Below are 12,843 nucleotides of genomic sequence, written 5' to 3'. Positions count from 1 at the left end.
TTGAAGTTCTCACTGAGTTCATCCACTCTTCTCTCAAGTCTGGTGAGTATCTTTATAACCATTACTTTGATTGTTTATTTCTGTTTCATTTAGTTCTTTTTTTCTGAGGTTTTATTTTTTCATTTGGAACATATTCTTACATCTTCTCATTTTGTCTGACTCTCTGTGTTTCTGTGTATTAGATAGGTCACCTATATCTCCTGGTCTTGAAAGTAGTGGCTTTGGGGCGCCTGGGTGGCTCAGTTGGTTAAGCTGCTGCCTTCAGCTCAGGTCATGATTCCAGAGTCCTGGGATCAAGCCCCGCATCGGGCTCCTTGCTCTGCGGGGAGCCTGCTTCTCCCTCTCCCTCTGCCTGCCGCTCCCCCTGCTTGTGATCTCTCTCTCTCACTATCTCTCTCTCTGTGTCAAATAAATAAATAAAATCTTTAAAAAAGAAAAGAAAAGAAAGTAGTGGCTTTAAGTAGAAGGTGACCGTGGATCCTCGTAGCTCAGTTGTCCCCCCTCCGGTCAGTAGAACCAAGTGTTTCATGGGTGTCTCCTGTGTGGCCCTCCTGTTATGACTGGGCTGTGACTGCTTTAGGCATCTTAATGGTTGGTGCTAGTCCCCACCTTGGCTGGCTGCAGTGACTGGGTGTGACTACTGTGGGTGCCCTGGTTGGCAGGACTGGCTCCTGGCACAGCTGGCTGTTGCAGGTATGCTGGTGGGAGGGGCACCAGTCCTGTCTGGGGCTACCCACTGGGTGTGGTGGGGCAGTAATTGTTTTAGGGGGTTGCTGGTCTTTACCGAGGGTGTCCACTGGGTGTGGCGGGGTGGGAGCAGCTTTGGAGGGGCACCTGCTGCAGTGGTGGGGCGGGTCCACTGGGGAATGCTGGGGCAGATGAGTGGTGGTAGCAAGGTAGAAGGAGAGTGTCAGAATTGGTTCCCACCAGTTAGACTGAAGGAGGGCAAAGAAAATGATGCCCATCAGCTCTTCCTTTCCTGTAGAAAGTTTCTACAGATTCTGCCCCATTAGCACACACCCTAAAATTAGTAAATCTCTTTCGTGTATAATCCAGATGCTTTTCAAACTGCTGCCTTTGTGCTAGGTCTGGTACAGTGTGCTAGGTCTGGTACAGTGTCCTGGCCATTTAAGAACAGTCCAGTTTTCTGTAGCCCTCTGGCTCTCCTGGAGTTAAGACCTGCTGATTTTCAAAGCCAGGTGTTGTGGGGGCTTATCTTCCTTGTGAGGATCTGGGGCCGGGGTTACCTTACGTAGGGCTAGATTGGTTTGCTTCCTAGGGAAGATCTGCGTGTCTGTGATACACCTCCTGCTTGTGAGTTACCACACTGGGGGTTTCAAAGGTTCCCAGCTGTCTCTTCCCCCTCTTAACCTTCTCAATATGGTCATTTAAAAAAATCTTTAACTGTGAGAATACTATTTTGCTAGTCTTTGAGTTGCACTTTATGTAGTTGCAGCCTTGTTGTGTCTGTAGGAGCAGGTGAGCTCAGGATCCTCCTACTCCACTGTCTTCCCAAGCTTCCCTGGATAAATATTCTTTAAATTAGACCTTTAGCCAGTGTGTTGGGGTAGCATCCTTTCCTGGGAGTTCTTATTTTTGTAAACTAGTCTTGCTTTAAATTGTTTCTAGTTTGGTTTTATGCCTTTAGCTCTGAAGTAGTTTAGTTTATTGATATTACAGATAATGCTGCAGTAAGTATTCTTTATTAGTGCTGGGTATTTCCTTAGTGCTGGCTGTTATATTCCCCCTATAAGATAGATTGTCAAATGGTATAGAAATTCAAATATTTAAACAGCTAAGAGACACTATTAGTTAGACTGTTGCAGTTTACATTCTTATCAGCAAGTAGGAGAGGTAGGTTTTCTTGAATGCCTGTGATGGATATTTTCCTTTTCAGTCTTAAATTTTATAAATGTGATGTTAAAAATAGTATTTTGCTTTTCAAAATTTGCATTTCTCTACCATATATGTGTGTATATATACACACATACAAACACACATAAACACGTGTTTCTATTCTGTGAATTTAATTTCATTTTTTTCCTGTGGCATTGTTCATGTTTTTGTTAATTTTTAGGAGTTCTTTGTATATTAGGAATAGTAATCCTTTATAGAGAAAGAAAGAGAGAAATATCTTTTTTAAAACGATTGATTTATTCCAACATAGTGAATTTCTCCATAAGAGAGTGCATTAGTTTTGAAACTTTTCTTTGGGATTGTGAAAGACTTCACATTTGGGCTGTCTAGTTTTAGTATGTCTCTAGGTATGTCTGAGATTTGGTCAACACATCAGTAGGAGAGAGCAAAATATTAGAAGCTAGGTTTACATTTATGTTACATGTATATTTATTTGAGAGTAGTATCAATGGGGTTTCTGAATGTCTCCAGTTAAGACAAGTGTATTGATGCTGAATGGCTTTTAGAAGCGGACTTTTTCTTATTTTCAGATGTGTACCTTTAGGTAAACTGATTAAGGAATAGAACTTCCTGTGATGAACAGGTTAGTGGTGTATCCATCATCCCTGGGGCAGCTGGTAGGCCCTTGGTCTTCCTAGCCTGTCTGCTGACCTCAGCATGCCTTAGAAATATGGTTCATTGTTTTGTATGAGTGACATGAAAAAGGTTGGGAAACATTGACTTATTATGCTTCTTAGCCTAGTAAGTGGTCTTAACAAACCCACATAGACAAATAAAAATAATAAATGATAGTCTGAAACTTGAGAATTTAAGTGAGTTTGCTTTTATTTTGTCACTTTTAATTAACAGTTATTATAGTATGTTCTATACTAAGTGCCAGCACTGTTATTTTCTAAGTGCCTTCAAGACTTAGAATTCATCATAAAATGAGTATGTTCTTGGAGTTAGGCCATGTTTAAGTCTTGTAAGTGGGTTCTTTAGCTAATAGTTTATAGTACGGTCTCTCTACCCCTCCCCCCAATTAAATACATAATGCTGTTTACTGCAGTTTGTCATTTGCTGAATGGTAGATATTTTTTTAAAGGTGTACTACTAAATGGAGATTTAACTAACATTTACTAGTTCTGACAGATCTGTTCTATTAAAAAAATTATACTCTATAAATCAATTAATCCAATCTCTTAAAAAGGCAGGGCTTTTAAAAAGGGGGGCTCCTGGGTAGCTTAGTCGGTTGAGTATCTGGCTCTTGATTTCAGCTCAGGTCATGATCTTAGGGTCCTGGGAATTGAACTGTGTGTCCAACTCCGTGCTCTGTGGGGAATCTGCTTGAGGATTCTCTCCCTCTCCCCGCTCATGCTCTGAGTCTTTAAAAAAATTATATATGTTTTGCAACATTATTCTGGTTTCTAACTTAATTCATTTAATACTTGAGTGCCTTCAGGTTCTAAGTACTGTATTAAGGACTAAGAATATAGTAGTGAGTAGGATTTGGCAGGGTCCTGCAGGAGCCTTTGTGGAGTAGAAGGAGGGTGGAGGGTACTAACCTAAATCTGTACTAACTAAATCTGATCAATTTAACATAGTAGTAAGTGCCATGAAGAAAATAAGCTGGGTTATTTAATGGGGGTAGGGAGGAAAGTCTTTTGGCTGGGGTGGCTAGGGAAAGCATCTCTAAAGTGATCTTTTAGATGAAGGCCTTAATGATGTGAAAAGGTCAGCTTGTTTGTTTCTGAAGGTGTCAGCCTTCCAGGTGGAGGGAAGAAGAAATTCAAAAGTCCTGCGACTTTAAGCTTGACATGTTTGCTCAGAAAGAAGGAGTTTGGGGTGCCTGGGTGGCTCAGTTGGTTAAGCGACTGCCTTCGGCTCAGGTCATGATCCTGGAGTCCCTGGATCGAGTCCCGCATCGGGCTCCCTGCTCGGCAGGGAGTCTGCTTCTCCCTCTGACCCTCCGCCCCTCTCATGTGCTCTCTCTCATTCTCTCTCTCTCAAATAAATAAATAAAATCTTTAAAAAAAAAAAAAAAAAAAGAAGGAGTTTGGCTTATATTCTGAGTCTCAAATAGGGGAGGGATATGTTGAGTTGCATCTTTAAGATTGCTCTGGTTCCTCTGTATTTCTAGATGAAGGGAACCATATCATTTCAGGCCAGTGAGATGCTCAGATGAACCCTCTTTCCTCATCTTTTTCTCTCATCTGGTTCTAAACTTCATCTCTTCCTTTTTTAGTTGGGAAAAAAGATCTAGGGAAAAGAGCTGTGGGTGCCCCTAAGAAGTGACCTTATGGTAGTGAAGGGTTAGAATTAGGAGTGTGAAGGGGCTCAGGTTTAGGTGCCAGAGGGGAAGGCAGTGTGTCGTGACCCTGCCACTTGAAGGCTGTGATGTCTTGTCCTGCCTCTCCCCCTTACACAAATACAATAGGCTTCATAGAAATTTACAGTTGTAAGAGTAAAACACAAAAAACCAAAAAGTAGATAGATAATATATAGGAAGTAAAAATTCCTCACAATCCTGCTGAAATAATCACTGTTAATACTTTATTATTCTCTCACCTCTTTATGATTCTAGATTTTCCTCTTTCTAGACTAATATAAAAAGAGGTCAAACTATATTTTTCATTTTTTGTCTTGGATAGCTTTTCTCCATCTGCACATACAGATTACTTCATTTACCACATAGATATTAACATTATGTTTAGTTCCCTGTTAGGTATTGGTCTTTCCCAGTTTTTAAGGCTATGAATAATGCTATAACGAAGGTGCTTGTACATATATCTTTTCTCTTTTTTAAGTTTTTATTTAAATTCCAGTTAACAGTGTAATATTAGTTTCAGGTGTACAATTTAATGGTTAAGCACATACATACATCACCCAGTGCTCATCACAAGTGCACTCCTTAATCCCCATCACCTATTTAACTCATCCCCCTACCCACCTCCCCTCTGGTAGCCATCAGTTTATTCTCTGTAGTTAAGGGTCTGTTTCTTGGTTTGCCCCCTCTCTCTTTTTTTCTCTGTGCTCATTTGTATATATCTTTATACACTTGCCTTATACTTCTGTAGGATAAATTCCTAAAGAGTGCAGTTGAATTACTAGGTCAGTCTTTAAATTTTCTCAGCTGCAAAATGGGGATATAAGTCCTACCTAGAATATTTCTCTAAGGATTAGGTTGGATAATATGAATGGGATGTATGCAGTATATACTTCCTCATAATAGTAGGCACTTAGTAGATGGTAGGTATTATTAATAATAAGACCAAGTAAGTTTCTAAGGGAAGAAGGTGTGAGAAGGATGGGATTCCCTGTCAGCATCACCATTTTCTAAAGAAGGAGATAAACCTCACTTCTGCATGATTGCTGACTCCCAGTCAATGCCAGGGCATGGTGTGTCCAAACTGCACAGTATCTAACTTTATCGTCATTCTGTGACTGTGGATTTCTATTGCAGTTTTCTTGTTGCCTACTTAAAACATTTGGTTATTTTTGGTTAGGTGAGTATCTCTGCTTGCTCCTGTTTGTAAGTTCGTTTTTGTACCAAAACTGAACTGTGAATGTTATGGTGGAAAGTTCATGAACTTTAAATTTAAACATCCATAGAATCTGGTTATTTTACCTATCATTTGGGTATTTTGGGGCAAGTAGTGTGATTTTTCTGTGCCTCATTTGTTTAAAGGGTAAATGGAGGATGGGATTTAAAGGCTTTGAGATCCTTATACACATTAAGTGAGATCATTTATATATCAAGTGTCTAATACACATCCTAGAAATACTAATTTCCTTCCTTTAAGGCAGAAAATTATGACTTACAGTTCTTTTTTTAAATTTCACTTCTCATAGTACTTACATGTTACTGATACCCAAGGGTAGTCACTTGCACTTAATATACAATAACTAAAGAAGAAGAGAAATGTAATTTAAAAAAATATTAGAAGCCAGGAGACCCGGGCCCATGGTCCAGGTTGGCTTTTAACTGGTGGTATAACCCTTGATGAGTCTTTTGATCTCTAGCCCTGATTTTGCTCATTTTTTAGTTGTCTATGAAATATTTTATGGAAATAGACTAATATAGAAGTTTTCTGATTTATTCAAGCAGAAGGTGTCACTTAAGAGAAAGTCCACATACTACTATTTTCTAAGTAGATATTGTGTTGTTGAGTTAGTTGCTTTTGTTCTAGAATTGTGTTTTTTTTCTTTTTTTAAATCTTAATTAGGTTTAAGTATTGTGTAAGCTGCATCAATGGAGCACATACAGGGGGCCTGGAAGACGATCAGCAACGGTTTTGGATTCAAAGACACAGTGTTTGACGGCCCCAGCTGCATCTCCCCTACAATAGTTCAGCCGTTTGGCTTTCAGCGTCGGGCATCAGATGATGGCAAACTTACGGACTCGTCTAAGACAAGCAACACTATCCGTGTTTTCTTGCCAAACAAGCAAAGAACAGTGGTATGTAAATGTTTCCTTTCAGAAAATTTCGCGGTCCATCTGCCTATAAAAAAGCATTTTGGATAATTTTACTCACCTTGAAGATGGGCAAAATCTTCACTGTCACTTAGCGTCTTTATTAATTGGCTTTCCAGTTGCAGATTTTATTACTTTATATTGCTGTGTTCCTTCCACATCCCCTCCCCTACTTTCCTCCCACTCCTTGGCCTTCCTTTTATTATTACTCTTGCCTGGAATATCTTCTGCCACTTCATTCAAACAAATAGTATGTTTTTGTGGGGGGTTTCTTGAAAAGACTTTTCTTTTGAAGCTCCCTTAGACCTTTCCAGCTGATTTTTATGTATGTATGTGTTATGGATATTAAAATGCTTACTAAATTTTTTGGACATTACAGTCACATATACAGAAGAAAATAAAATTACCTAGAAAAAATTATTTTGGTAAATTTTGTAGGCCCCAGGCAAAGCTGAAGGTAGCTTAGAAAGTACAGCAACTTAGAAACTGCCTCTCAGTTTTCTGACATAGAATCCCAACTTTTCCAAGAAATTACTGCTCAAAACAGTTTCTTACTATTCTGGGTGAAAAAACCCTACTTGGTTAAAACAGGAAAGTGAAGTTGTGCTAATTTTGCTTGGTGGGACATTTGGAAAAAACCTTTAATTCAAAACTTCCACACCTCCTCCTTTCCCACCCCCATTTTTGAGTAAAATCAGTGCATTGTCTTTTTTTCTGTGTACCTAGGTGAGACAAAGTTCTGAGGTTAAGAAGTTCGGTCCAGAATTTTCTGTTTGTTTCTGACAGTTCTGCTCTCCTCTCCCCAGTTTACTAATAAATTCCGTTGTACTTCTTTTGTGAACTTCAGGAGCCTCCCAGTTACAGTATTGTACATTTATGTACGTTTTGAACTGAAGGCAAAACTCAAAAGGTATTTAAATAGTTTGAGTAAATTTATTTTTGTTCCCCTTCCTAAAAATAAAAGTTTAATGGCTGGCAAAATAAATAGTAATAACCTCCTTATATTTCAACAGTGGCCTTTCATTTGCAAGATGATTTTTACTTACTATTGCTCATTAATTTTCTTTCTAACCTTAAATGGAGAACCCAGATGGGGAGTGTGAATGTAATGGGAAGCTGAAGGCAAGCTGAAGACCATATAGTACTGCTTCAGGGTGTTACCGTGCCAGTCTTCCCTATTCTCTACTACCAGATTGCCTGAAAACTGGGAAACTTAGTTTGGCATAATGATTAAGTGTATGGGCCTTTAAGACAACCAGGCCCCAATTTAAATCCCTGTATTGCCTTTTATTAGCTGTATCATCTAGACAAGTTACATAATATTTTGAGCCTCTGTTTCCTGACCTTAATGAAATGAGGCTCATGCTGAATACAGTAGCAAGTTTATAAGAAAATGGTAGCTATGATTGAGTTTTTTCTACATCTGTGTAGCCCTTGACAGCTTTCCGTTTAGCACAACTGGTGTTTGGAAACCAGTGATTTGGAAGCTTGATTCTCATACAGCTTATGAGAAGGCTCTAGCAGAGAAAGTTAGTTTCTCCTAATTCTTTGACCAGAGATGGACCATCACTCTCTGGAAGAACCGTCTTCTTTCAGCAGGCGCCCATCTTTAGGGGACCACTGGAAGGAGTCACTTGCTGGTCAGCATGATGAGTCAGCAGTTTCTAATCATCCCCAGGTTGTTTCACTGCTTGGAACCCAGAATGACTCTCATAATCACTTAGTGGGCTCCAGAAATTAGTCAGACTTAACTAATTTCAACATGTATCCATGGGGAGTTGTAGAGAGGAGAATGACTGAAAGGATACATATATGATTTAATTAATTGTAGAAGTGTAATTGGTAGTTGATTGGAAAACAAACAACCTTTTTCTTGTCGTTTTGTACGTGTGTGTGTCTGTCACTGCCTGTTTACTGGATGGGTGATTGGACCATAGCTGAGGACCATTAATTTACCATTAGAATCACCTGACATGGGTTAAAATACAGATTCCTGGGCTTAATTCAAGATCAAGTGAATCAGAATCCTTGGATGTGTTGGAGTGGGGAGGCTGGGAATCTATATTTACAAAAACTCCTTGGCTGATTCTAATGCCAGTCACATTTGGGAACCCCACTGGATTAGAGAATATTTAAACTGTCTAGCTCTTAGAGTCTGTATGTCTTTTATTTATTTATTTATTTATTTTTAAAAGATTTTATTCATTTATTAGAGCAAGCATGAGCGGGGGGGGGGGGGGGGGGGGGGGGGGGGGGGGGGGGCGGGGCGCAGAGGGAGAAGCAGACTCCCTGCTGGGCAGGGAGCCCGACGTGGGACTCAGTCGCAGGACCCTGGGATCATGACCTGAGCCAAAGGCAGACGCATAACTGACTGAGCCACCCAGGCGCCTGAGTCTGTAACTTTTAATGAAGATTAATGATAGAGCACAGATAGCACTTTATATTTTTCAGAGCCCCATTACACAGTATTTGATGCAAGTAATGATTGTTAGTGTGTGTTTTACTCTTCATTGTCCTCATTCTTGGTGTCTTATCTTCATAGTTCAGATCAGTATATCTCACTTTCACTTAGTTTTGTTTCTGAAAAGCTAGAAGTTGGTGGATCTTTCTAAGGGTATAACTGCTTCAAGAATTCTAAAATAAACTTGCTATGGAACATTTTAAATAAATACTTCAGACTTTTCAAATAGATCCAAGCACACACACCTCCCTCTGGGAAGGGACTGGGTGGGCCACTGTCGGCTCTCACACTTTCACTGAACACAGGAACTCCACTGAGAGCACTGCACAAACCCCGCAGATCTACATTCTGTTCTCCTTACTGGCCAATCTGACTCTAGTTGCCTCACTTTTAATTAACTTTATTGGCTTTGAAAACAAAATGTATGGGGGGTGCCTGGGTGGTTTGGTTGGTTGAGCATCCGACTCTTGATTTTGGCTCAGGTCATGATCTCGGGGTTGTGGGATTGAGCCCTGTGTTGGGCTCAGTGCTGAGTGTGGAGCCTGCTTGGGATTCTCTCTCTCCCTCTGCCCCTCCCTCCCTCTCCTCTACCCCCTGTTGTGTGCAACTCTCTCTAAAAAATAAAATAAAAACAAAATATATGGGGCCTTTATCAAAACTCTTAAGGTTTTTTTTTTCTTTTTTTCCTTATGTTAACCATACATTACATCATTAGTTTAAGGTCTTTTTGTTTTAAAGATTTTTTTTTTTAAGATTTTATTCATTTATTTGACAGAGAGACACAGCGAGAGAGGGAACCATAAGCAGGGGGAGTGGGAGAGGGAGAAGCAGGCTTCCCGCTGAGCAGGGAGCCTGATGTGGGGCTCGATCCCAGGAACCTGGGGTCATGACCCGAGCCAAAGGCAGACGCCCAACGACTGAGCCACCCAGGTGCCCCGAGGTCTTTTTATATAGCTGCCATTATTAGCATCCCGAGTACTCACACTTCTACTAGGCCTCTGAGTGCCTGCCTAGGTTTTGAGGATTGGGTACAGGAGAATGTGGAGGGACATAAACTAAGGCTACCTGGAATGGTGTGCGCATTTATTTAAACTCATGGTGTTTGTCTTTGTAGCAGGACAGGAGCTCTGTTTCCTCTTCTTGCTTGCCCTTACAGGTGTGAAGTGTATATGAAATGGAATTTTTCTTAGGAGGATAAACCATTTTGTTGAAAACAGGTTGAAATACAAATTTTGGCCAGAAAAACTCTTGTTTGCTTATAGAACAGATTGGTTTATTTTCCTTTCTGGTGGATGTTCATGCTTGCATGTACATTTCAGCGAATTAAACAAATTAGAGCTGTGTACAGAGAAGTTTGATCATTTTATCTCTCTCAGCCACTCCCTGATGTTAATAGCTAGAGGCGTATCTTTTCACACTCATGCAACATATATAAACATACATGGGTTTCCCACCCTTTGAATAATCTGACTCTGTTATTGTGAAAAATATTTTCCCACAATTAACATATCATGGATACCCCTCTCTCTAGGTCATTATAAATAATATAGTAGTGGCAGTGACATATAAAGATATTCTAGGCTTTATTCAAGCACTCACCTATTGCTGGACATTCCACGTATTTCCTGCATGTGTATGTATTTACCATTACAAACAATGCTGTCATAAATCTACATATATCCCTACAGAATGATGCATTTATTTCTGTGCTCACTAAGGGATGTGCAGCCTTTGTTGGTTCTAAAGATGGTCTTTTGTTTATAGGTCAATGTGCGAAATGGAATGAGCTTGCATGATTGCCTTATGAAAGCACTCAAGGTGAGGGGCCTACAGCCGGAGTGCTGTGCCGTGTTCAGACTTCTCCATGAACATAAAGGGTAAGAACTCAAAAGTCAGCTCCTTTTTCATACTAGTAAGGAGCTGATGGCTTCAAATAATAACAGTTCCCATTTCTTAAAAAGTATACTAGCTTCCTATAGAATATTATGTATTTATATGCCCTTGTTCATAGACAACTCAGAAAAATAAAATACTAAGAACTTGAAATTATTGCTTGAACATTGCATTGAAAAAAGAATACATATTAGGTGTTGATAGTATTCCATAGATGGAAACAGTAGTGTCAGGTGATGTGTTTCTTGAGAGCAAAAATTTTTGTGTTTCCTGGAATGCAGTGGAAGAATGGGTACTCAGAAAATGTTTGCATTATTATTTATAGTTAAAGAATCTTATCCTCAAGAGATTAACTCTTTTGTAATTCATTCTTTTTTTTTTTAAGTTTTTATTTAAGTAATCTCTACACTCAATGTGGGGCCTTGAACTCAGGACCCTGAGATCTAGAGTTACATGTTCTTCTGACTGAGCCAGCCAGACATCCCTTATTCATTCATTTTTTATACAGTTAATGTTTATTGAATCCCTGCAGTTTGGCAGACATAGGACTAAAAGATGCAGGAGAATTTCTGCTTCAAGGAAGATCCATAGTTAATCTTCTTTCTAATGGTGGTGGCAAGATAGAGGTATCTGATCAAAGGCTAGGAGTAATAACCCATAGCTTCCATACTTATCCATTATCTATTATTATCCCCCCCAATTTGGGGGAAGTAATCTTTACTTTCTTCTTGGAAAATGCTAGTTCTGTTACTGATCTTCAGCTTACATCTTTTCTGTTTCAAGGAGTTCCACAGTTTGAGAGAATAGCCTAGGGAATGAGTCAACTCAAAAGGGCCATCTTAAATTCCACTATGCTGTTCCTCTCAGCTTAGGAGGCAGTTTTTTGAAGTGCAGATCTTTGAAGCAGATGTCAGCTTTATCTGAATGTAGGCCCCAGGTTGGTCTCAAGCTAATCTGTAGTGCTCCTTAAGGACTAGAGGGATTCTGGGACAGTGAGGGGCTTGTCCACTCTCATCCAAGGCCACATTGGTTTAGAGCTACCGTCGCTTTTCTCTTGGACAGATAGCACCTGAAGACTGATGAGAACACAGGGTTGCCCCCCCCCCTTCTTTAGGGTGAAATAGGACTTTGGAGTCCTTGTATAGGGAATTATATTAAGGAATGGATTATATGCTATTGGATAACCAGAAAAATGGCTGGAATAGGCTTCTGGTAAGCAAAGGGAGAAGTTTGAATTGTGCTATATATGTGTTGTTTTCTCCCTACTTTAGAATGTTCTTCCTTCAGGAAGTGGGCCTGATGAACTAACTACACAAGACATGAGAAAGGAGTTTCATTTTTTTTTGAAGCTTTTTACTTTGTTGTATCTGTTTTTCTGTGTTGTCTAGGCATAGAAAGAATGGTGGCAGAGTAAATGTTAAGACAGTTAAGTCCACTATCAACTTATATTTATAGACCCTGCAAACAACTCTACATATGTGAGCCTATTATTAATAGAAAAGTGCATTTCATTTGCAATTCTTTTGTATTTATGTATCTGCCTGACTGAAGTAGGCTACAGAAGATTAAATTTTGCTTTTACAGCAATATTTATACCCAATTTTAGGATTTTAGAATTTTTATAGGATTTTAATATCACAAAGTCCAATGTATTACGTATTTACTTTATCATGAGATCATTATAGTTCATTCTTTTAATACTTTTTTTTTTAAGAGAAAGGGAGGGGTGGGGCAGAGGGAGAGCGAAAGGAGAGAATCCCAAGCAGACTCCCTGCTGAGCACAGAGACTGACTTGGCTGGATCCCACAATCCCGAGATCATGACCTGAGCTGAAATCAAGAGTCCAGACGCGTAACCGGCTGAGCCATCCAGGAGCCCCGTTGTGTAGTTCGTTATTTTAAAATAACCTTTATTCTAAGAGCACAAGCTTTAGAGTCCAGCTGAGCTGGATTCCAACATAGGCCTTTACACCCACTGTGTGGCCTTGTTAGGGCCCCCATTCTCTCATTTTTAAGATGGGGATAATAATGCGTAGTTGGTAGGTTTGTTGTGTGAATTAAATAAGCTAGTGTTATATGGGATTAAGTTTTATGTTTATATAGTAAGAGATAAATGGTAG

General features: G+C 39.7%; 1 protein-coding gene across 4 annotated transcripts in view; it reads left to right on the top strand.

Moving 5' to 3' along the window:
* The window catches only part of RAF1 (Raf-1 proto-oncogene, serine/threonine kinase), a 75,137-nt gene that overhangs the window by 41,117 nt on the left and 21,177 nt on the right, over positions 1–12,843 (top strand). For 2 of the 4 annotated variants that reach the window (XM_032411959.1, XM_032411960.1), the window contains exons 2-3: positions 6,123–6,355; positions 10,596–10,708. In XM_032411959.1, coding sequence (XP_032267850.1) covers positions 6,149–6,355; positions 10,596–10,708 — 320 coding nt within the window. In that variant the 5' untranslated portion in view covers positions 6,123–6,148. Of the gene's footprint in view, positions 1–6,122; positions 6,356–10,595; positions 10,709–12,843 lie in introns of those variants that run through there. The other 2 variants (XM_032411962.1, XM_032411961.1) reach the window with 1 other exon arrangement.

The sequence above is a fragment of the Phoca vitulina genome, unplaced genomic scaffold (genome assembly GCF_004348235.1).
Source record: "Phoca vitulina isolate PV1807 unplaced genomic scaffold, GSC_HSeal_1.0 scaffold13, whole genome shotgun sequence".
Taxonomy (NCBI): Eukaryota; Metazoa; Chordata; class Mammalia; order Carnivora; family Phocidae; genus Phoca; species Phoca vitulina.
Note: the sequence above shows the minus strand (reverse complement) of the source record. Positions and strands in the feature narration are given on the sequence as shown.